The sequence below is a fragment of the Ranitomeya imitator genome, chromosome 6 (genome assembly GCF_032444005.1).
Source record: "Ranitomeya imitator isolate aRanImi1 chromosome 6, aRanImi1.pri, whole genome shotgun sequence".
NCBI classification, from domain to species: domain Eukaryota; kingdom Metazoa; phylum Chordata; class Amphibia; order Anura; family Dendrobatidae; genus Ranitomeya; species Ranitomeya imitator.
This window is the reverse complement of record NC_091287.1, coordinates 491,385,600-491,408,262: the sequence shown is the minus strand read 5'-3', so window position 1 is coordinate 491,408,262 and position 22,663 is coordinate 491,385,600. Positions and strand designations below refer to the sequence as shown.

Genomic DNA, 22,663 nt, shown 5'->3' with positions numbered 1-22,663 from the left:
TTCATAAAGAACACAAGAGTACTAGGCCAAACGAGTGCTCCTGTTTATGGGGGAGACAGCCGAGTTGGCCGTTGGCCAAACGATTGGTTGAAGCATCTTTCTGCAGACTATCTAATGTATATGGAGGTATTAAATGGGTTGTCCACCACTTTTATACTCATGAATTATCCTCAGGATTGGTCATCAATGTTAGATAGGTGGGAGTGCAACGCCTGGCACCTCCAATGAGTCAGACGTGATTAATCAGTTGTGGAGCTGCACATCCATTCCAATTTATATGAATGGGAGTGCATCTGCAGTACCCCCACTGTGGCCGCGTTATAGTTTACGGAGCTGTGCTGTTCTGCAATTTATAGTATCCGGCTGCCACCAACACCTGGAACAGCTGGCCCCGACATCCCACTGATCTGATATTGATGTCCTCCTATCCTGAGGATATGTTATCAATATAAAAGTGGTGAAGAACCCCTTTAAGTCTTAATTTTCTATTTCCCATTCCTTTGGAATTTATTTGTGGCAATGGGTAAAAAAAAAACTGGACCAAAAACTACAGTGTAGTCTTTGAAAAAAAAAAAAACCCTGCTGTGTGGAACTAGGAAATGAAAGGGAAAAAATTTTGGTCACAAAAAAAATGTACAATTTCATGAATCTGACAGTGGCCTATGTTGGGAGAGATAATATGACCATCTGCAGTGAAATGCACAACTGTCGTCTTCAGATAAAAATTCAGGTACAATGGCTGAAACTAACGAAATCGAGTAGAAGCTCCTTCTACATCTACATGTTGTAAACCACAAATTCTGCTGTTGGTTTTCACAATCTTCTACACAGGAAGGTGATGACAGCTCTGTGCACACGGTAGGAGCATTTTCTGTCCGGTAATCACAGGATACTCAGTGTGTTGAGTCCTAATTTCTGGTCAGTAGCAGACCAATCCAAACGATAAACTCCATAGTCAAAACTAGTTAGTTTTGCAAATTTTTGAAAGGTAAACATCTCGAAACTATAATATTTTCTACTGTCTAATAAAACCTGATGTCCCAGTAAAGAAAAGAAAAAAAAAAAGAGAAATTCATATATCAACTCCGAGAAGCCACAGAATCTCCTCCTTTGTAATATTGGAACCAGTTGCAAAACCACAAGAATTCAGGTTCAGGAAATCATGATTTTATAACATTTTAATGTGATCTACTCCAGGGAACAAGAGCTAACCGAATGTGATTTCTGTTCGGAAACATTCCAGCGTATAGCTGCTGTACATTGAAGCGAAGGGTACAGCTGCAGCCATTTCACCTGTACTGCCCCACTGGTATTGTGGCTTACTGTGTTGCATCAAGACTGCCTTCCTGTCCGGAAAGCCCTCTAAGTACAAACAAGAATCCCAGCCCAGGTTTTATTTTCCCTTGGTATTCTAACACGGTAATTCAAGAGCCCTGAGAAATACTTTTTAACCTTTTCAATGAAATATGTAACTCTTTATTACAGTCTCATGTTTTTTCTAGTTTTTATCCCTCATTTCTAGAAGAATAATAATAATAATATAAAACGTGACCCGGAGTTTATCAGATGATCCGACCCGATGTAAGTGGAACAAGTCACAGGTGTGCACTGGGCAATTTTTCTATGTAATCTCTAAATCTCATTTTAGAAAGGAAAAAGAAAAAGATTTATAGTTCCCTTTGTTCAGCAGCAGACTTATGCTTAAGGATTGAGAGACAAGGGATGTTTTCTTTAAGTGAACGTTTTATCAGATAATAGCATGATTTCAATAAAATTTTATCAAACTTCTTTTCCCCATTTTCTATAAAGCATATAAAACACATAACATGGAAACAAAACGAACATATACTCTGATGTAAGTAAATAAGTAAAAGAAATATAAATAACGCAGGGTACTTAGTCAATACTGTTTTTGATTTAAAAAAAAAATGTAATAGCCATACCACCAACGTCAAGGTGTATCCAAATTGGGACGGTCCTAAGCTTTAGTATTGAAACCTTACCATGTGTCAAAGTAATGCCAGTGTGAATAAGGGCCGAACAGGACCGGGTGACAAATATAAATACCCAGCAATGGGGAATCTATATAAATGTCCAGCTGAAAGAAAGGAGGGCCTCACCCTTAACATTACCACCCAAAAATTAAATGGAGTATAAGAAGGAACATTGCTCCTATATTTTGCATGCATACCAACTTATCCTCCAGTCACTTAAACACATGGTAAGGTTTTAATAGAGCGGTTAGGATAATCCTGATTTGCGTACATCTTGATGCTGGTGGGATAGCTTATTTTATTTGTCAAAAATGGTGTTTGCTACAGAGCATATTTGCCCAGTAGCGCAGTCACAAAATATAGTTACATAGGTTGAAAAAAGACCTAAGTCCATCAAGCTCAACCTTTCTCCACCAACTATACGCCGATACTTCATTATTTTCTCAGCTCATATGTAAGATTTCGAGACAAGATATTATCATGAAAGGAGTTCTCCAAGAATGTAATAAAACGTCCCCCCGTCACTTAATTCAAACGGCAGCCATCCTGCTCACATGTCAGGATGGTCTGCAGTCTGATGAAACACAGCTCCAGAGACCTGTGTCTCAACTGACAGAGGAGCTGTAGTATAAGCAGACCCCTTTCATCAAATGTACAATGTCAGCCTATGCAAATGAATTACATGAGGAATGGTAATACCCAGCTGTCAATTTATTTTTACATCTCCAGGAGGAATAACTTAAAAACAGTACAATGTAAAGTCCTAAGAAAAAAATGTCATGAAAATGTAATTTTATGGAAAAAGAAACATTTATTAAAACAGACACACTATGAGAGTGATAACAGATGTTTATTTTTTGGGATGTATTATAATTGCAGTAGTTGTGCTTCAGAACATGGATCCAGCAGTAAGAAGCCCTTACTAATGGTAAGGTGAAAGTACAGCACCTCCTGGAACATCTGCCACTTACTACACATAGATACAAATCAACCTGCCAAACAAGGAAAAAAAAAACCGCAGACATCTGAACTACCAAATAGACCTTGAGTGGTACGAGTGCTAAATCTGAATAAAGCCTTATGAGCAGTTCCCTAGCAGGTTCGCCTTAGCTTGAAAATGCATAATCAGGTTGAATAATTATATGGACACCGGTCTCCTTCAGAACACAGTCTATATTCTTAATTTACAGTCATCCAAAGAAAATACTATTTTTTTTTTATTTCTGTAGAGTTCATACTAGGTTTATCATCTTGCAAAACGCCGGCTCGTCGGGTGAAACAATATTTCGGTTTGCACAAAGGATCATCATTCTTGGCAGCACATCATCTGTGCGTCCAAGAACAATGGCAGCCTATGCACACAGGAGCGGGGACAGCCTTTGTAAACAGGCTATTAACAACCAACGATCGACAAGCATGTTGACGGTCAGTGGTCGTTGGATGCTGCACATTGCGCTGTGTAAACAGGCCCTTAGATTAATATGTCTCATCCATGGTCCATAAAACACCATGTCAAACCCAGGGGTATTATGGCCTATCAAATTCCGGGGTCCACCCAGACAACAATGGTAAGCGAACACAATTCCAGCTTTACATCGCTGATTTCCAACAGGACATTTTTTCTACACACAGAAGAATGCATCCAGCTGTGCAAACAAACAAATGTGCACTTGTTCCAAAGTATCATTGTGTGCTGTGATACATCATAAATAAGGATGAGCAGTCATCAGGCACCGTATCAGATCGGGACTAATACACTTAAGTATTTTGTTGGAAGCCAGGGCTGAATGGAGGATGGAACGAGTATGCTAAGTGAGATACAGAAGATGTTGAAGCATGTAAGGCAAACATCTGTTTGTGGTTTACACATGGAAATGTGGATAACATATGAAAAATAGGGGTAAATCAGTGTCCCCACTAACACCCGGGCATCTTACATGGCAGACTACTCATACTGATGCCGGTTTTCCTTCGTTATGTCAGAATGACCAGTGATGCCGCAGACCTAGGATATATACGTCCTTCATAAAGTCTAAATGGAAAGATTGCTGAAAGTCATCAATGTTGACTTCCGTTCCCACTAAAAAAAAAAAAAAAAAAAAGTAAAATAAAAACAAACCCTGGAGAATGTTCTCTTAAAACTGCAATTCCTCCTTTATTCCTCTTGTAAATATATAAATAAATTGAGAATTGGGCATTAGGCAAGATTCACACATTTGTGATGTGAGTGTTACCATCCGAGAGAAAACGACCAATTTTTTTTTTTATCAGGTCTCATCCTGGTTGCTTCCTTTCTGTCCTCATTTTTTTCTTTCACTGAAGAGGTGTGCGTTGCCCTTGTGTTTTTTTTCTACATGATTGATTCTAAATGAATTATTCACACGCCTCTAATGAATTTGGCGCATTGTACTCAAGCGAACCCTACACCAACGCTGGGGTCTACTGTGTTTATTATGTGGTCTTATGGCCATGTTTAGGTGAGTGGCGCTGTGGCAATGAAGAGCCTTAGGATTGTAAATTGGATTTTATTAATACCAACGCGTTTCTGCTCCGGACCGACACCTTTTGTAAGGTATAAAAACCAACATATAAAAGCAGTTTTTATAGGTGTTGTGCCTGCACACAACACCTTCAGGTGAGCGCTTACCATATATCCTCAAGTATAAGCCGAGATTTTCAGCCCTTTTTTTAGGCTAAAAGTGCCCCTCTCTGCTTATACTCGAGTCATTGTCCCAGGGGTTCGGCGGGGGGAGGGGGAGCGGCAGGAGTGGCGTCTGTCACATCATACTCACCTCCTCCCGGTGCAGTCTCTGCAAGTCCCTGCTTCTCAGATGGTCTCCGGCACCTGCAGCTCTTCCTGTGTTCAGCGGTCACGTGGTACCACTCATAAAAGTAATGAATATGGGCGTGTCTCCATTCCCATAGGCGTGGAGCGCATATTCATTACTTTAATCAGCGGTACCATGTGACCGCTGAACACAGGAAGAAGCTGCCGGTGCGCCGGAGACCATCGGAGAAGCAGGGACATACAGAGAGACCGCGCCAGGAGGGTGAGTATGATGGGGGAGGGCGAGCCATGTGATATTCACCTGTCCCCGTTCCACCGCCGGGCTCTGTCTTCCGCGTCTTCTGGCTGGGACGTTCAAGTCAGAGGGCGCGATGACGTGGTTCGTGCACGCCCTCTTCCTGAACAGTCACTGCAGGGACCCAGAAGACACAGCAGCGTGCGGCGGTGGAATGGGGACAGGTGAATATCACAAGTGCCGGAGGTCTGAGCCAGTGGCGACACCAGTACCTGGCTCCCAGTGACGAGAGGGGAGTATGTAATTTTTTTAATCACAGCAGAAGCAGCATACGGGGCATAATATTCTATGGAGCATCTTATGGGGCCATCATTAACCTTTCATGCAGCATTATATGGGGCTCCTAATTCAATATGGATATTCAAAAACACTTAACCTACTGATGTCTCAATTAATTTTACTTTTATTGGTATCTATTTTTATTTTTGAAATTTACCAGCTGCTGCCTTTCCCACCCTAGGCTTATACTTGAGTCGATAAGTTTTCCCAGTTTTTTGTGGCAAAATTAGGGGTCTCGGCTTATACTCGGGTCGGCTTATACTCGAGTATATACGGTATATTGCTTATGCTTATCCTTTACCACATGGCATTGCCTTATTTTGTGTTTGCTTCTGTCCAGAGCATCTCTACTACGTAGTTTAAACACTTTCTGTGCATGGCAAGTGGGCATGGCCTCAATGGAAAAAGGGTGTGGCTTAATGTGTGACACAATGCGCGAACATCTTGGTGCAAATTTATGGAAAAAGACAGACATCATTAGTTAATCAGTGTTGTAATTTTCATCTACACAACCTAAAATTAGTGATTAGCGAAAGAGCTCGTTCCTCAAGTTTGACTAGGGGGCTCGGGTATGCACTGAGTATCGTGGGTGCTCAAGTGACATGTTCGTGTCCCCATGTTTCGCGAGTGTTAGATTGCCACAAAACATGAGGGAATTGCATGTGTTTGTCAGGCAATCCCCGTATGTTTTGTGGTGGTCTAACAGACGTGAAACATGCAGATACGAGGACTCTAACATGTCCCTCGAGCACATGCGATACTCTGTGCATACCCGAGCCCCCTAGTCAAACTCGAGTAACAAGCACTTGCGCTCAACACTACTTAAAATGTATCAAATTTATTAAAAAGCATGAACCACTTTACACAGTCTAAAAGACGGTATTGATAAATATGTGTTTGTATCTACGTTTATTCATTTTTGGTGCTTTTTTAACAACTTAGCGCTCTAAGAAATTTCTTTAAAAATTTTTAAAATCTTTTTTTCTTTACACAAAATGTTAACCACTGTATCACTAATACATAAGCTGGTGTTAAGAACTGTTACAGTAACTGCCCATTTCCGTACCTTACGTCACTTTTATGACTTGGCCATCAATCTAGCAGCATCTGATGTTTCTCTCAGTGCATGTCTGTTTTGACTTAGTCTCCATGACACACATATGATGTGCTGCCCTCCGATGACATAATCTCATACTCATAATAGGTGCTTCTTGGAAAAACACACATAAAATACATTTTCTGCTCCAATTATGTAATATTCTATGGACGTTCTGTACCTCTATTCTTGAACAGTAACAGGTTACACCTATATTTCCTGCTCTACCCAATTTTTAGGTTACCAATATACACACCTGTTTGAACTACTCATCAAAAACAAAAAAAACGTAAATGTTACAAAAAAAAAAAGGAAAAAAATTGCAAACAGGACTGGCATGACTAGAAAATAATTTAAAGGGGATATTTCTATCTGTAAATCTGGGGTCTCACTTATTGTGTCTTTCATATGTTATGAATATTAAAACTATGCAAAGAATTAGACTCAATATTGCGGTACAAACCTGCAGAACATCTCCCAAATCAGCGGTGCTAATATCAGGATCTTCCGTGGTGTTAAAAGGCACAGGGGTAATTCGCACCAAAGTCAAAACTCTTGGCTCTGGATATTTCCAAAGCATCATCCCGGGATTGTCTTCTGTCTCATTGAAAAACACCACTTCAAAAGCATTGGGAATCTTCTGAGCATCTATCCGACAAGAGAAAGAGATATGAGACTATAAGCTTCAACCATGATAGAAGACATAATAAATACTAATAAAACAATTAGAACATAGAAATTAAGAAATCTGTGAAAAAAGTCACATTCTCTTGATGAACTGTGCCGGAGCCTGCGAAGCTTCATGGTTCCAACATGAAAGGTCAATGTCGCAATCTCGAATCTCGTGCCAACAAGTGGACTTTCCAAACTGCAAACTATTTGACACCAGCTATGATACTATGGAGTAACCCAGCGCCGCCACAACATTTACTAAGTGGTTGCTGAATGATAACTGCTCTAGTGAGGTTACAGTTTGGTCACCACTCAGTAAATAATGCCGAAAAAATGGATTAGTGCAAAGAACAAGATAGAACGATTAGGCAAGAGATCTCACAGTTGCACTGTGAGAAGCCACGGAAGGTTGTGGGATCCTGCTCTGCATGCCGGGATCCCACAACTCAGAAGTCTGCGGCAGCGCGCACTGTCAAAATAAAAAGGGTGGCCCAAATTGGTGACCATTACTCCTTAACCACTGCAAGGAGGTGTGAGCTTTGCTTTCAAGGAAATTCTTAGGCCAGAATGCCCAGATTAGTCACCGTTTGGTGGAAGTATTGGTGATACAGAAATGGAGTGGAACTAAGATGTCAATCTGAACGCTAAAGGTATCGTTACACTAAACGACTTACCAACGATCACGACCAGCGATACGACCTGGCCGTGATCGTTGGTAAGTCGTTGTGTGGTCGCTGGGGAGCTGTCACACAGACAGCTCTCTCCAGCGACCAACGATCGGGGGAAAGACTTCGGCATCGTTGAAACTGTCTTCAATGATGCCGAAGTCCCCGAGTAACCAGGGTAAATACCGGGTTAGTAAGCGCAGGGCCGCGCTTAGTAACCCGATATTTACCCTAGTTACCATTGTAAAAGTAAAAAATAAAAACAGTACATACTCACATTCTGATGTCTGTCACGTCCCCAGCCGTCAGCTTCCCGCACTGACTGTCAGCGCCGGCCGTAAAGCAGAGAACAGCAGTGACGTCACAGCTGTGCTCTGCTTTACGGCCGGCCGGCTCTGACACAGTGGACGCCGGGGGACGTGACAGACATCGGAATGTGAGTATGTACTGTTTTTTTTTTTTTTTACTTTTACAATGGTAACCAGGGTAAATATTGCGTTACTAAGCGCTGCCCTGCGCTTAGTAACCCAATATTTACCCTGGTTACCAGTGAACACATCGCTGGATCGGCGTCACACACGCCGATTCAGCGATGACAGCGGATGATCAGCGACCAAAAAAAGGCCCTGATCATTCCCAGCAACCAACGATCTCCCAGCAGGGGCCTGATCGTTGGTCGCTGTCACGCATAACAATTTCGTTAACGATATCGTTGCTACGTCACAAAAAGCAACGATATCGTTAACGAAATCGTTATGTGTGAAGGTACCTTAACAGTCAGATCAACACAAGAAAGTATACTGCACAGGTGTCAGTAGCCTCAGCTGAATGCAGAATTGCAGATACCAAGTAGATAATACAAAGGTCAAGACAAGAGTAAGATCAGGGACAAGGCTGAGGTCGAGATAAGAACAAACCATGGAGAAAAAGATACCTGTAAGAGACAGGGAAGCATAAACTTAAAACACAAAGCAGTGTGCAGCGCCCCAGGGTCCTGGTCGTTGCAGTAATGTCATTCTTCCACCAGGGGGAGTGATGTTAAGTCACACAACACACTTCACACTCCAGTCCACCAGGGGGAGCTATGCTCCTATTCAGTAGGGCTTTCTTCACATTTAGGTAAAACTGGTGGTCTGGATAGGAAGTTAGGCAGAAGCTGGCTGAGCTTCACCCAGTGAGCTGCTATCTGAGCTCCACTCAGGTAGTGGGTCCCTGACAGGGGTGGGATCCTGTCAGAGGCCTAGACAGAAGGATACGGAGCTGCGCCTGCTTACTGATGCGACAGCATCCTAAGAAAGAGACATTTAAGGGAATTGTGTTGCAGAGAGTGAGAAACGAAGTCATAGCAAAAGGAGAGGAAACCAGAGGGAGTTATGCCCTGTAAAAGGCTGCCTCTTTCTGAGGTGCAGGATCCGGTAGCCGGAACACCAAGGGAGTCATCGTCTCCAAGCCTGGCTCCAGAGACCGTCAGGACAGCTAATTCCATATTAGTTGCCCGACCTTATACCCAGGAGGCACGGTGGCAACTGTGGGGGTTGGGGCGTGCTAGTGTAAAAAGCCTCAGGCCATCAGTAATACGGGTTTGTCCTATCCTTACCAACAGGGGGACAGAGAGAGAAAGACATAACATCCACAACAGTTGTGAAGACCATACCGAGACGCACAGCAGGGAGGTACTACAACACCTAGGTGCTAGAGGAAGGCTACTGATTTCCACCTGGATAAGGGGACTCTAGATTTGCCTTCAGACCGGCCGGACTCTGCCTGCCCTGTGATCTGGTGCTCTGGACTGTGGATGCCGAAGCCTTCAGTAAAGGTAAAGAGACTGCAACCTTGTATCCTCGTTCTTAACTGCGCCTCACACCATACACCATCTACCTGTGGGAAGGTATACCATCTAGCTGCCAAAACATCACCCCAGCCCCCAGCGGACCCCTAAGCAGCGTCAGTCACCCTGACCGAATACCACAGGTGGCGTCACGAACATTATCCCTTTAAAGACCTTTCCCACACTTTCAACGGATGCACCTAGGGCCACGGACCGGGTCAGCCACCGTGACATCCCCCTTGAGAACCGAAGGGCCCAGCTCCGAGTAACCCCTAGCCCTTGGGGGCGCTCCAAGTGCATGAAGGAATAAGTAAAGAGAGCCTGACTCCAGCACTGGTTCTTTTATTGGGCATCTTGCTGTAGTTTTGATGAAATCACGGTTTTATCTGCTGTGGCCCTGCTAGTCTTCTCAATGATGAGCTCTATCTAACTCCGCCTACAGCACTGATTCACAGCTCTTTGTCTGAACTGCTCATAGGCAGAAAGCGGTCATCAGTGAAGGGATAGCCAGATATAATATTAAATTGTTTTACAATGCTGCCTGGTGATCTTACTGAAAGTGCAGCTCCAGGGACAAAATTAACTTATTTCCTCCCGAAAGCGCTGGCATTCAGTCATGGGGGTGTATATAGAGTGCCAACAATCATTGTTCAATATAATGTGAGAGACAGCTGGAAGCACAGCCCGGCACTTTGGTTGACAGCTGCCACTGCACTGATGCACTGCACGGCGAGTGGGTAATAAAACTTCCCTCATTTTAAAATTTAAACAGGCGTCACCAGCATGACATGTAATGACTGACAGTCTGCTCTCCTGATCTACATGTCTCATACTGGTGACACCCACTGTCATGTAAAATAATCTCTGGAGGCAGATTCTCAGGGAGATCTATGTCCAGCCCATAGATCTTGACAGCTCATTTACATATCAAGAAAACACGTGGAATTCTCAAGAATAAGACAGAGTGCAGATAGCAAGGTATCGTTTTATTCATCTTTCTTTGACCTGCAAGCCCATAAAAACGGCTTAGGAGGGATGACAGATTTTGTTTAAAGGGAATCTGTCACCATCTTTTTTTTAACTCATCTGAGAGCAGCATTATAGTTTTTGATTTTCCACAAAAATTTTAAATAACCAATAAATTTCGTTCAACTTCACAATTATGTTCCACTTGTTGTTGATTCATCACCAAAAATTTACATTTGGTATCTTTATGTTTGAAGCATGATATGTGGGAAAAGGTTCAAAAGTTCCAGGGAGCCGAATACTTTCGCAAGGCACTGTATTGTAGAGACAGAGACCCTAATTCCATTGATGTGTCCTTTGCTGGTCTGCTTGCTGTTATTTTGATAAAATCACTGTTTCCTCTGCTGCAGATCTAGCAGTTATTTGAATGTAGGGCTATATAACCACGCCCACACCACTGATTGGCTGCTTTCTTTATTGCCATATATAGTGCACACAGTGGTGGAGGCGGGGTTATTCAAAGCTCATGAATATGCTTGACTGCCTGTCAGCAGGGCAAGTAGTCCTCTAATGCTAATCTCTTACTGATTAAACAGTGATTTTATCCAAACTACATGAAGCAGCCCTGTAAGTGATACATCGCTGGAACCAGGATCTGTGTCTCTACATTATGCTGCTGTCACATAAGGTGGCAAAAACCTGGTGACAGATTCCCTTTAAATAAAGGTGGTAATGTTTACAGTACATCATTGGTGAAAACTGGGATCCCTCACTTAATATCCTCCATTCCCTTTATGATATTCTGTCGTATTTTGCAAACCTGTAAAAAAATAAAGACATTTTCTACATGTGCTCAATGATATTAGCCAGTTTGGTTCCTCCTCACAGTCTTGTACAGTGGGGCAAAAAAGTATTTAGTCAGTCAGCAATAGTGCAAGTTCCACCACTTAAAAAGATGAGAGGCGTCTGTAATTTACATCATAGGTAGACCTTAACTATGGGAGACAAACTGAGAAAAAAAAATCCAGAAAATCTCATTGTCTGTTTTTTTTTATCATTTTTTTGCATTTTATGGTGGAAAATAAGTATTTGGTCAGAAACAAACAATCAAGATATCTGGCTCTCACAGACCTGTAACTTCTTCTTTAAGAGTCTCCTCTTTCCTCCACTCATTACCTGTAGTAATGGCACCTGTTTAAACTTGTTATCAGTATAAAAAGACACCTGTGCACACTCTCAAACAGTCTGACTCCAAACTCCACTATGGTGAAGACCAAAGAGCTGTCAAAGGACACCAGAAACAAAATTGTAGCCCTGCACCAGGCTGGGAAGACTGAATCTGCAATAGCCAACCAGCTTGGAGTGAAGAAATCAACAGTGGGAGCAATAATTAGAAAATGGAAGACATACAAGACCACTGATAATCTCCCTCGATCTGGGGCTCCACGCAAAATCCCACCCCGTGGGGTCAGAATGATCACAAGAACGGTGAGCAAAAATCCCAGAACCACGCGGGGGGACCTAGTGAATGAACTGCAGAGAGCTGGGACCAATGTAACAAGGCCTACCATAAGTAACACGCTACGCCACCATGGACTCAGATCCTGCAGTGCCAGACGTGTCCCAATGCTTAAGCCAGTACATGTCCGGGCCCGTCTGAAGTTTGCTAGAGAGCATTTGGATGATCCAGAGGAGTTTTGGGAGAATGTCCTATGGTCTGATGAAACCAAACTGGAACTGTTTGGTAGAAACACAACTTGTCGTGTTTGGAGGAAAAAGAATACTGAGTTGCATCCATCAAACACCATACCTACTGTAAAGCATGGTGGTGGAAACATCATGCTTTGGGTCTGTTTCTCTGCAAAGGGGCCAGGACGACTGATCCGGGTACATGAAAGAATGAATGGGGCCATGTATCGTGAGATTTTGAGTGCAAACCTCCTTCAATCAGCAAGGGCATTGAAGATGAAACGTGGCTGGGTCTTTCAACATAACAATGATCCAAAGCACACCGCCAGGGCAACGAAGGAGTGGCTTCGTAAGAAGCATTTCAAGGTCCTGGAGTGGCCTAGCTAGTCTCCAGATCTCAACCCTATAGAAAACCTTTGGAGGGAGTTGAAAGTCCGTGTTGCCAAGTGAAAAGCCAAAAACATCACTGCTCTAGAGGAGATCTGCATGGAGGAATGGGCCAACATACCAACAACAGTGTGTGGCAACCTTGTGAAGACTTACAGAAAACGTTTGACCTCTGTCATTGCCAACAAAGGATATATTACAAAGTATTGAGATGAAATTTTGTTTCTGACCAAATACTTATTTTCCACCATAATATGCAAATAAAATGTTAAAAAAACAGACAATGTGATTTTCTGGATTTTTTTTTCTCAGTTTGTCTCCCATAGTTGAGGTCTACCTATGATGTAAATTACAGACGCCTCTCATCTTTTTAAGTGGTGGAACTTGCACTATTGCTGACTGACTAAATACTTTTTTGCCCCACTGTATATTGTTGGATGGTGAAAAATTACAAGAGCGTCTTAATAGTCTCCTCTGCCTGCAACAGAATAAGGACACCGGGACCACTAAGCGACCCCTCTTAGCTAAGGCCTGCCCAGCTCAGACTTCTGCCAGACACAAATTAAGGGGAGGTAGAAATTAACATCTGCGAAAATTCTACAAGACAGATTGTTTCAGGAGCATGCCGAGAATCCGGCAAACTGACAAACACTGTAAAAGCCAAGTTTTCTTAAGTTTACTTAATTTGCTTAGTGTTCCTTTATTCACAGTGCCTGGAATTTTCCTTTAAAATGACCATGTTCTTGGATTTTGGGAAGAAACCCAAGGAAACACAGAGAAGACATTCAAACCCTATGGAGATTGGTGTCCTCAGCAGAATGAAACTGATGAAAAGTTATTTGAAGCAGAAAGCTACGCAAGCAAAGAAATGATAATGCGAAAAACATATTTGAGATGTCCTTGACTTACCAGCATCCTGGATGTATTGAAAAAGTCCAGTTCTCAAGTCATCAGAGCTGTGCTCTGTCTTACAGGTTGAAGGTCTACTGATCACAGGGGAGACGGGAAGAAGGGGCTGCTCACAATCTGTGGTGCCCAACCCTGACTCTCTCTTCAGGTATTCCTGGACAAGTTCATTCAGAAGTGTTAAGCAATTCAGGTTCTCTTGACCCCAGAAAACCTAGAAAGAAAACATTATTAGCGATGGAAAGGTATAAAAACATACAGCTCAATCTGGAAGTTATCTAAACACCACTTATTCCCGTTGATTAGATATTTTATTTGGCAGGGTCTCATTCGTAGTTCATGAGAAAAGTTAAAGAGAAAGAGATAACTTCCTCTGACTCGTGTTCTCGGCACAGTGCTGCTATTGTCTTCAATCCTGGTTTATATCAACACCAATAATTTGGCCAGTAAATCAAATTAAATGTACCGCTATTATCTACAAGACCGGTAGGGTGCCACCTGTAAAAATTCAATTCAGCCCCATAAATCTTATTTTATATGTATCATTACGTCTTGTGTGTTTTCATAGATCAAGTCAGAATCAATATGCTCCTGTACCATCGTAAGTTTTATTAAGGTCTAGAAAAATTAAGAGGGTTGTCTGGTTTAATAAAGACCATTTTTCAAATTACCAATCGGGGGTTTCGGAGTTAAAAGACGGGAGTTCATTATTTAGAGATATTTAGGACCCTCAACTGTAGATCTCCCAATCAGAAAAGGCCAGAAAGATCAATATATGAAAAAATTCTGCCCAAATATTTCTCCATCATAGAATAGGCTTCTTGTCCCTAAATTGGGAGTCCATATTACTAAGCTGCTATAATTATAGGAATGTCCTTTGTATGGCAAGATATCTATAAATGCTGATTTACAATATTAGATTAATTTCTGCTTTAAGTCTACTATGGTAAAAACAAGCATATTCCTCTTCAATAAGAATCTTCAGGTCTAAACAAAGGAACATTTCTTTACACCTGTTAAGGGACTATCTTTTAACTGCCTATTTAGGATCCACGACAAAAAAATGACCAGGAACCATTAGTCTAGGTGCTGGAGAAAATCAAAAGAACTTCAAAGGGCTTGTCTAGGTTTCGGGCTCAAGTCTGCAGTGACTCTATGTGACTGCACCCTGATGAATCTTCATGGCACGCACTGTGAGTGCTGTCAGGATTCCCTGATGCTAAGAGCGTGATTAGCATGCTTCCAGCCACATTCTGACTAGACGTGTCTGGCCTCACTCTGTTCACTTGTATTGAGCAAGGCAGCCCACATCTAGTCGGCATGGGGCCACAATTATGCAAACCACATATTTGAAGTCATGGGTCCACCCCGCTCTCACAAAATCCTTAAATTGCGCAAAATGCACATTATGAGGATTCACAAGTCTGTAATCACACGGTGACTGCAGACTTGAGCCCAAAGGCTGGACAACCTGTTAAAAAAAAAAAATTCATAACCAAAGTACCTGCAACAGCCCGCATCTCATATCAAGAAGGATTTTAGGAGTTGCAGGTTGGGTCCCTGGGTCCCCACTATGCTTGCACCAACTTGCTTCAAGATTCACAGAGCCCGAAACTGGTCCGATCAAATTCCTTCTTCGTTCATTCAAGCTTGTTTTCACAACAAAGTCATTTAAATCTAGAGTGAACAGCGCTCCAGAAATAGTGTCTGCTGTATAGTAAGAAAAAGGAATAGCTGTATCATATGTACCATCAACAAAATACATGTATACAGGAGAAAACATGCAGAATCCTAAAAACATTGTTAAATAGGATTTTCAGTTTTAAAATGTAACATCTTAAAGGCCTCACTCATTTAAAAATAGCAAAATCATCACTACTTACAACCCCGACGCCCCAGTGTCGCCTCTTCCCTGCTCCCTGATGGTGTTTGTAGACATGGCTGTAGTGGTGACGTCACGACTGCAGCACTATCTGATGCAACTAATCAATGGACTGAACGGTCTACCTTGGAATAAACGCTGAGCCCCTTTATTGGCTGCGGTTATCAGGTTTTGTAGTCGTGACATCATGCTGCAGCCGTGTTATCAAAGACCATCAGGGAGCTGCAGAGAGGTGGTGCCGAAGCGTTAGGTGGTAAGTCATGATGATGCACACGCACTGCCTCTCCATTCATTCTTAAGTATTAATGGAGTAGCAACGCACATGATTTACCAACGTTCCATTCACAAAAGGCTCTTCAGGGTTGTCGTTGTTGGGATTGTTGGGGGGTCTTAGGAGACTACCCCATTAAGTCCTCTCCATTAGTGTGTCTGTGTATGTGTCTGTGAAGTGGAGTCTTTGGTGTTCATGAGTTTTGTATTCCTCCCACCTGAACAGGAGGTCTTAGCACTTGTCTTGAATCAAGGAAAATTTAATCACAGCGCTATCAGTGTATTTGCCACTACTTTCAGATACTGTCAAAATAGGAGGGATACATTCCCCTTAAATGACTGCCACAGGGGAATGTACACTGTGTGCAGAATTATTAGGCAAGTTGTATTTTGATCCCATGATACTTTTTATACATGTTTTCCTGCTCCAAGCTGTTCAGGCTTGAGAGCCAACTACCAAAAAAGTAAATCAGGTGATGTGCATCTCTGTAATGAGGAGGGGTTTTGTCTAATGACATCAAAACCCTACATAAGGTGTGCTTAATTATTAGGCAACTTCCTTTCCTTTGGCAAAATGGGTCAGAAGAGAGGTTGGACGGGCTCTGAAAAGTCCAAAATTGTGAGATGTCTTGCAGAGGGATGCAGCAGTCTTGAAATTGCCAAACTTTTGAAGCGTGATCACCGAACAATCAAGCATTGCATGGCAAATAGCCAACAGGGTCGCAAGGAGCGTGTTGGGCAAAAAAAAGGTGCAAAATAACTGCCCATGAATTGAGGAAAATCAAGTGTGAAGCTGCCAAGATGCCATTTGCCACCAGTTTTGCCATATTTCAGAGATGCAATGTTACTGGAGTAACAAAAGGCACAAGGTGTGCGATACTCAGGGACATGGCCAAGGTAAGGAAGGCTGAAAAACGACCACCTTTGAACAAGAAACATAAGATAAAATGTCAAGACTGGGCCAAGAAATATCCTAAGACTGACTTTTCAAAGGTTTTATGGACTGATGAAATGAGAGTGACTCTTGATGGGCCAGATGGATGGGCCAGAGGCTGGATCAGTAAAGGGCAGAGAGCCCCACTCCGACTCAGACGCCAGCAAGGTGGAGGTGGGGTACTGGTTTGGGCTGGTATCATCAGAGATGAACTTGTGGGACCTTTTCGGGTTGAGGATGGAGTGAAGCTCAACTCCCACACCTACTGCAAGAGAAATTCTTCAAGCAGTGGTACAGGAAGAAGTCGGTATTGTTCAAGAAAAACATGATTTTCATGCAGGACAATGCTCCATCACATGCCTCCAGCTACTCCACAGCGTGGCTGGCCAGTAAAGGTCTCAAAGAAGCAAAAATAATGACATGGCCCCCTTGTTTACCTGATCTGAGCCCCATAGAGAACCTGTGGTCCCTCATAAAATGTGAGATCTACAGGGAGGGAAAACAGTCCACCTCTCGGAGCAGTGTCTGGGAGGCTGTGGTGGCTGCTGAACGCAATGTTGATCGTAAACAGATCAAGCAACTGACAGAATCTATGGATGGAAGGCTGCTGAGTGTCATCATAAAGAAAGGTGGCTATATTGGTCACTAATTTTTTGGGGTTTTGTTTTTGCATGTCAGAAATGTTTATGTCTAAATTTTGTGCAGTTATATTGGTTTACCTGGTGAAAATAAACAAGTGAGATGGGAATATATTTGGTTTTTATTAAGTTACCTAATAATTCTGCACAGTAATAGTTACCTGCACAAACAGATATCCTCCTAAGATAGACAAATATAAACTCCAACTTCCAAAAATATTAAGCTTTGATATTTATGAGTCTTCTGGGTTGATTGAGAACATAGTTGTTATTCAATAATAAAAATAATCCTCTAAAATACAACTTGCCTAATAATTCTGCACACAGTATAGTAATATTACATGCAGGACATTCAAATGAAAGGTTGATTGCATTGCATTGCATGAACATCCTGATTAAGTAGGGCGAGAGGATGGTTGCTCTCCACTCCGGCTCATGTAGGTGGATCCGCAAAGGAGACAACTCCTTTTAGATAAGACACTGCGACAAACAGACAATATTGCTGGTGGAAGTAGCAGTCAGACACAGTCCCTGGGGCAGCACTGTGGCTCAGTGGTTAGCACTGTTGCTTTGCAGCGCTGGGGTACTGGGTTTAAATCCCACCAAGGACGACATCTGCAAGGAGTTTGCTTGTTCTCCCCATGTTTGCGTGGGTTTCCTCCAGTTTCCTTCCACACTCCAAAGACATTCTAATTGGGAATGTAGATTGTGAGCCCCAATGGGGACTGTGATGATGAGGTCTATAAAGGGCAGTGGAATTAATAAGTGAGTAAAATAAATAAAGAAAGAAGCCACTGGATGATATATAAATATTCTGAAGTGTCCATAAGAATCAAAAGAGCACATGGTCAGGGGCTGCCACAAAATGACAGCATGCGTGAGAGCGGCATTATAATAGCAGATGTATAAATAAAAATAAATTCACAAAATAAATAAAAGAAGATTAAAATTGTATTTATGCACAGCACCAAACCCCCATCCCCAATAAACCTCAAATCGAGTAATCCCCCAAAATATGCAATGGAGAGAAATAAAAACAGCCAGTGCAAGTGAACTGTGAATCAACCCATAAGGCTCCGCTGACATCTAATTCTGAGTACATGGTGGAGGCATAGTGTATGATGTGTTGGCTGGCACATATCCCCTTATACAACTCTACTCTACGCAATGAACCTATGGCTACCTAAAGATAAGGGAGCAAATATCAGGAAAGAGCATGGAAAAATACAATAGGTGCATTAGAGTTATACACCAGGCAATGCTCCAGAAATTCACCTCCAAAGGTTCAAAAAAGGAGATGTCAACACTGCCAGACAAGTCCAGCAACAGCAGCCTCTTTTACTGTGGTGGTCCAGCAAATCATGAAACCTATTTATTCACACAATTCAAGAAAGAAGCTCTTCTATTAGGCTAGGTGCACTCAGCTTATAACATAGGCCAGGAGCTGTTCCGGACTTATAGTGTACCCGTTCCAAAGACCCTCCACTCACCAGACAGAGGATATAACTGTGTTCTGTCCAATATGCGTCTGCTTAATATTTGGCTTGACTGAGAAAGAGTCCGTATGGTGTTTGATGCCTCGGCATGGAACCTCTAGCTATGGCCATTGTAGAGCGTATACCTTCTAAGCACATGCAACTGACAGTGGACACAAACGCAGTATGTAGCAATCCTAAAGGTTCATCTACCACTGCCCAATAATTGTGAAACAGCGATCCTGGGAACACTTATTTCACAATAATTTAGTTACTCGGAGTGATCTATTACTTACCATTCCGTGCACATCTGAAATACAATCTGCCTGTGTAATCCGACAATTAAACCACCGCCAATTAGTAAACAAGCAGCTGATCAGTGGTCCTTTATTGTCGCACATCATGTAATGTGAATGGGCCAAAACACAGGTTTGTGAACAAAAGAAGCAATATAAGATATTGCCACACATCATAAAAATACTGGAGGTTTCACCCTTCGCACTGCTAAAAGGTGAAACCTCAGCACTAATCCTCAATGTACATTGATATGCTGAGGATCCAAAGTACAGGTCAATTTCCACTGTGGGTTTTCTCACAAGATCTTTAACACAAATTTTTAAATCTCATCTACTTTTCTGGTATTAGGATATACAAATCTGTGGGGAGAAACACTAACATATCTTTTATGGACGCCCCCCATAGGGTAACTTCTCTTTTGTACTAGACTTCCTGCATTTAGCAGAAACCTCCATAATACAGAATTATTTTTTTTTTTTTTAAACAAGCTCCGTAAACCATATTTATCCTAACATAGGCATTGAATTTTCTCTAACTCAGGGTCCACTCCTACAATATCTATTGCTTAATTTTCAACTTTTTGTACTCCATTATATTCTTCTTTTCCATCAATACACTCATATTCCCCATTATCCCTTGCCACCTTTCACAGAATTACGGTAATAGTAATCATGAAATACAATTGCTTGCACATTTTCCTATTACATGGAGATGTATTCGCTGTCCACGTTCACTGAGACTGTGCGTTATCGTTGCATCTCCTATGTTTTAAATTGCCCAATAAAATACTTTATCTAAAAATTACAGCCACAGTATATCATGTGTCTAACGGCCAATCCCGAATTTCACTTCAACCAGCTGGGATTTCTAAATCTGCTCAGTTTCAGAAACACGAGGGCTGCCACCTAAGATTAAACACCATTTTTCATGCCAGCTGGAAGGGATGTATGTGCACACCATATACATGCAAGAAAAACCCTAAGTAATGACTGTTTTGCCGAGGTTTGTGATCCCTGATACATGAGAACAGTTCTATCAGGCATAATAGCGTAGCTTGGCATCAGCGCCTCTTCTCCAACTACGGTACATTCGCTCCCAGAGGCCAAATTATTTAAACACATTTAAAAAATCATCTTGAAATATAGACAAGGAGCAAAAATTGCAGTTTCCATAAAAAGTAACTAGATGCCAGAAGACATGAGCCAACTGATTTTTAAAGCAGCAGCTTAGGATAAAGCTGACAAAACTCTTGCTAGAGCAACCACAATGCTAGGAAGCACACAATCGCTGAGGACAAGTGTAGCCATTATATGACTATTCTTCATAGAAGACTTTTCAATTTATGCTTGAAAACCATCTAATTTTTATCCTATGTTTAATTTTGCATTAAAAATACATTCCTTTAATTACATTGTTATTCTGGTCTAAACAAGCTATTATTTATCCATTGGATAGGTTATAACTTTTAGATATGTATGGGTCCTACTACAGGACCACCAGTGATCCAAAAAAAAAAAACACTGATCTCCCTTGTTCCTCCTAGGATTGCAAGATCATGGTCAGAAGGAGCTGGATGAAGCATCAGGTTACGCATGGGCACTGTCTCCCCAGTGAAGTCTATAGTTTGGCTATCTTGCCATATTTAGCAACATAGGGCCAGATTCATCAAGATCGGCAATGTTTACACTGGTCTTGATGAGGGGAAGTGCTACAGTCAGACACTTCTGATTTATGAAGAGGTGCACGCCTCCTCCTTAAAGTGGAGCATCTGACGTGTGGCGTGCGCATTTGTGTGCTATGCCAGAAATCTCACTAAAGTCAGTACTAGTTTGAGATTTTTGTTGTAGAGAACACCACCGCTCATCATGAATTAGACGAGCTGTGGCATCATCAGCCCCATCCAGCCCATTTCAGTTTAGCTGGATGAAAACGGCAAAAGTTGTAAAATTTAGATCGCAACTCAGACTTGTGCCTAAATATTGCGATTTTTCAAAGATTCTATTCCAGAATTCTGGCGTGAAAACTTTGATTAATCAAGCCGACAGACTTCACATTCGCCTGTCAGTGACCTAATGGCTGGAGGAAAATTGAGACAATTTTCCAATTTTGGAGATTAGTGCTCAGACCCACATTAGTGCCCTTCCAACGATGATGAGCCACAGATGTGGTGGACCAGCCTGTGGATATCTTGCTTCTGATCTTGTGTATATAACTTGGCTAGCACCATTCTCCATACTCCCTTTATCAAGGATCCCTCAGAAGCTTTGCTGCATCGCAAATTTTCCACGCTCAAGGTATGCGCACACAAGGTTTTTGTTTTACAGACGGCTTCTACTACAAAAATTGCCTGAACATCAGAAAGGCTCAAAAGAACGAACATATGTAGTTCCACGAAAAGATGATTTGCTGTTCATATGTTCAGCCTATTCACCGTCTTTTAATCTCTTCAGGTTTCTATAAAACGTAAAATGGTAAAAGAAGTGACCTGTCCATTCTTCTGGCATTTTCAGCTTGGATGATGCTCTGGATTTTACAATACAAGTTAATGGGACAGCTCAAAAGACACTTGGAAGATGCCTGGATGTCTTCTGAAGAGCTCTCCTCTTTTTAGCTGCAAAGCAAATAATCGCTCAAGCCTGGAAAAAAAATACTTATCTCATGTCCACAATTTTTCTGCCTATGTAAATAACGTTATGAGCAATAAGCAACTTATTATTGTCCTGAACAATACTCAGGTTAAGTTTTTCAATATCTGGGATAACGTGTGTTCATCAGCAATTGTGTAATGCTAGTCTGTCTTGTCTGTTAGGCTACTTTCGCACTAGCGTTTTTTTTAATACGTCACAATGCGTCGTTTAGGGGAAAGTTGTTTGCAGGATGTGTTTTTGCCCCATAGAGTAACATTACCGACGCATTGCGACGTATTGACACACGTCGCAACCGTCGTGCGACGGTTGTGCCGTGTTGTGGTGGACCGCCGGGAGCAAAAAACGTTGAATGTAAGGTTTTTTTGCTGCCGACGGACCGCTTTTTCCGACAGCGCATGCGCGGCCGGAACTCCGTCCCCATCTCCCCACACCTCACAATGGGGCAGCGGATGATTATTTGTATTTATTGCTAAAGCTGTGTGCTTTTCTTCAACCCTAGTTATACTGATTAAATCTACTAAAATGCTTGAAAGAGATATAATTTGTAAGAACTAACAAGACGTAATTTGGGGATATTAAAAAAAAAAAAAAAAAGAATGCAGAAGTTTGGACAAGGTAGTGTATTGTGGAGTAAAGGTGCAGCGTAAGAGAAGTTATAAGAATCAATGGGACAGAGATTTGTTAATGCAGTATACAAACTATATTACTGTTAGCAAATGTAAAACTGATTTGTAAGACTTGCAAAGCATCTAATATATCAAGTGGAATTATAATAAAGATATGCAAAGAGAATTTTAGAGAAGTAACCTGGAGAACTTGGCAGGGGACCGTTCTTTATTCAAACCCATGTTTTATTTTCTCTCTAATGTTCTTAACTAAATCAGATAATACTGTACATCCCTTTAGTTTTTCTTTGACCACTGTTTAACAATCATACTTTGAGAATTCAATTTA

At 41.9% G+C, this 22,663-nt stretch overlaps 1 protein-coding gene across 1 annotated transcript in view; it reads right to left on the bottom strand.

The window, feature by feature from the left end:
- Positions 1-22,663, bottom strand: part of VPS13B (vacuolar protein sorting 13 homolog B) — a 1,386,889-nt gene that overhangs the window by 238,302 nt on the left and 1,125,924 nt on the right. Inside the window, exons 37-39 of the mRNA XM_069731647.1 lie at positions 15,070-15,275; positions 13,569-13,779; positions 6,916-7,100 (exon numbers count right to left, since the gene is read on the bottom strand). Of these exons, the coding sequence (XP_069587748.1) occupies positions 6,916-7,100; positions 13,569-13,779; positions 15,070-15,275 (602 nt within the window). The remainder of the gene's footprint in view (positions 1-6,915; positions 7,101-13,568; positions 13,780-15,069; positions 15,276-22,663) is intronic.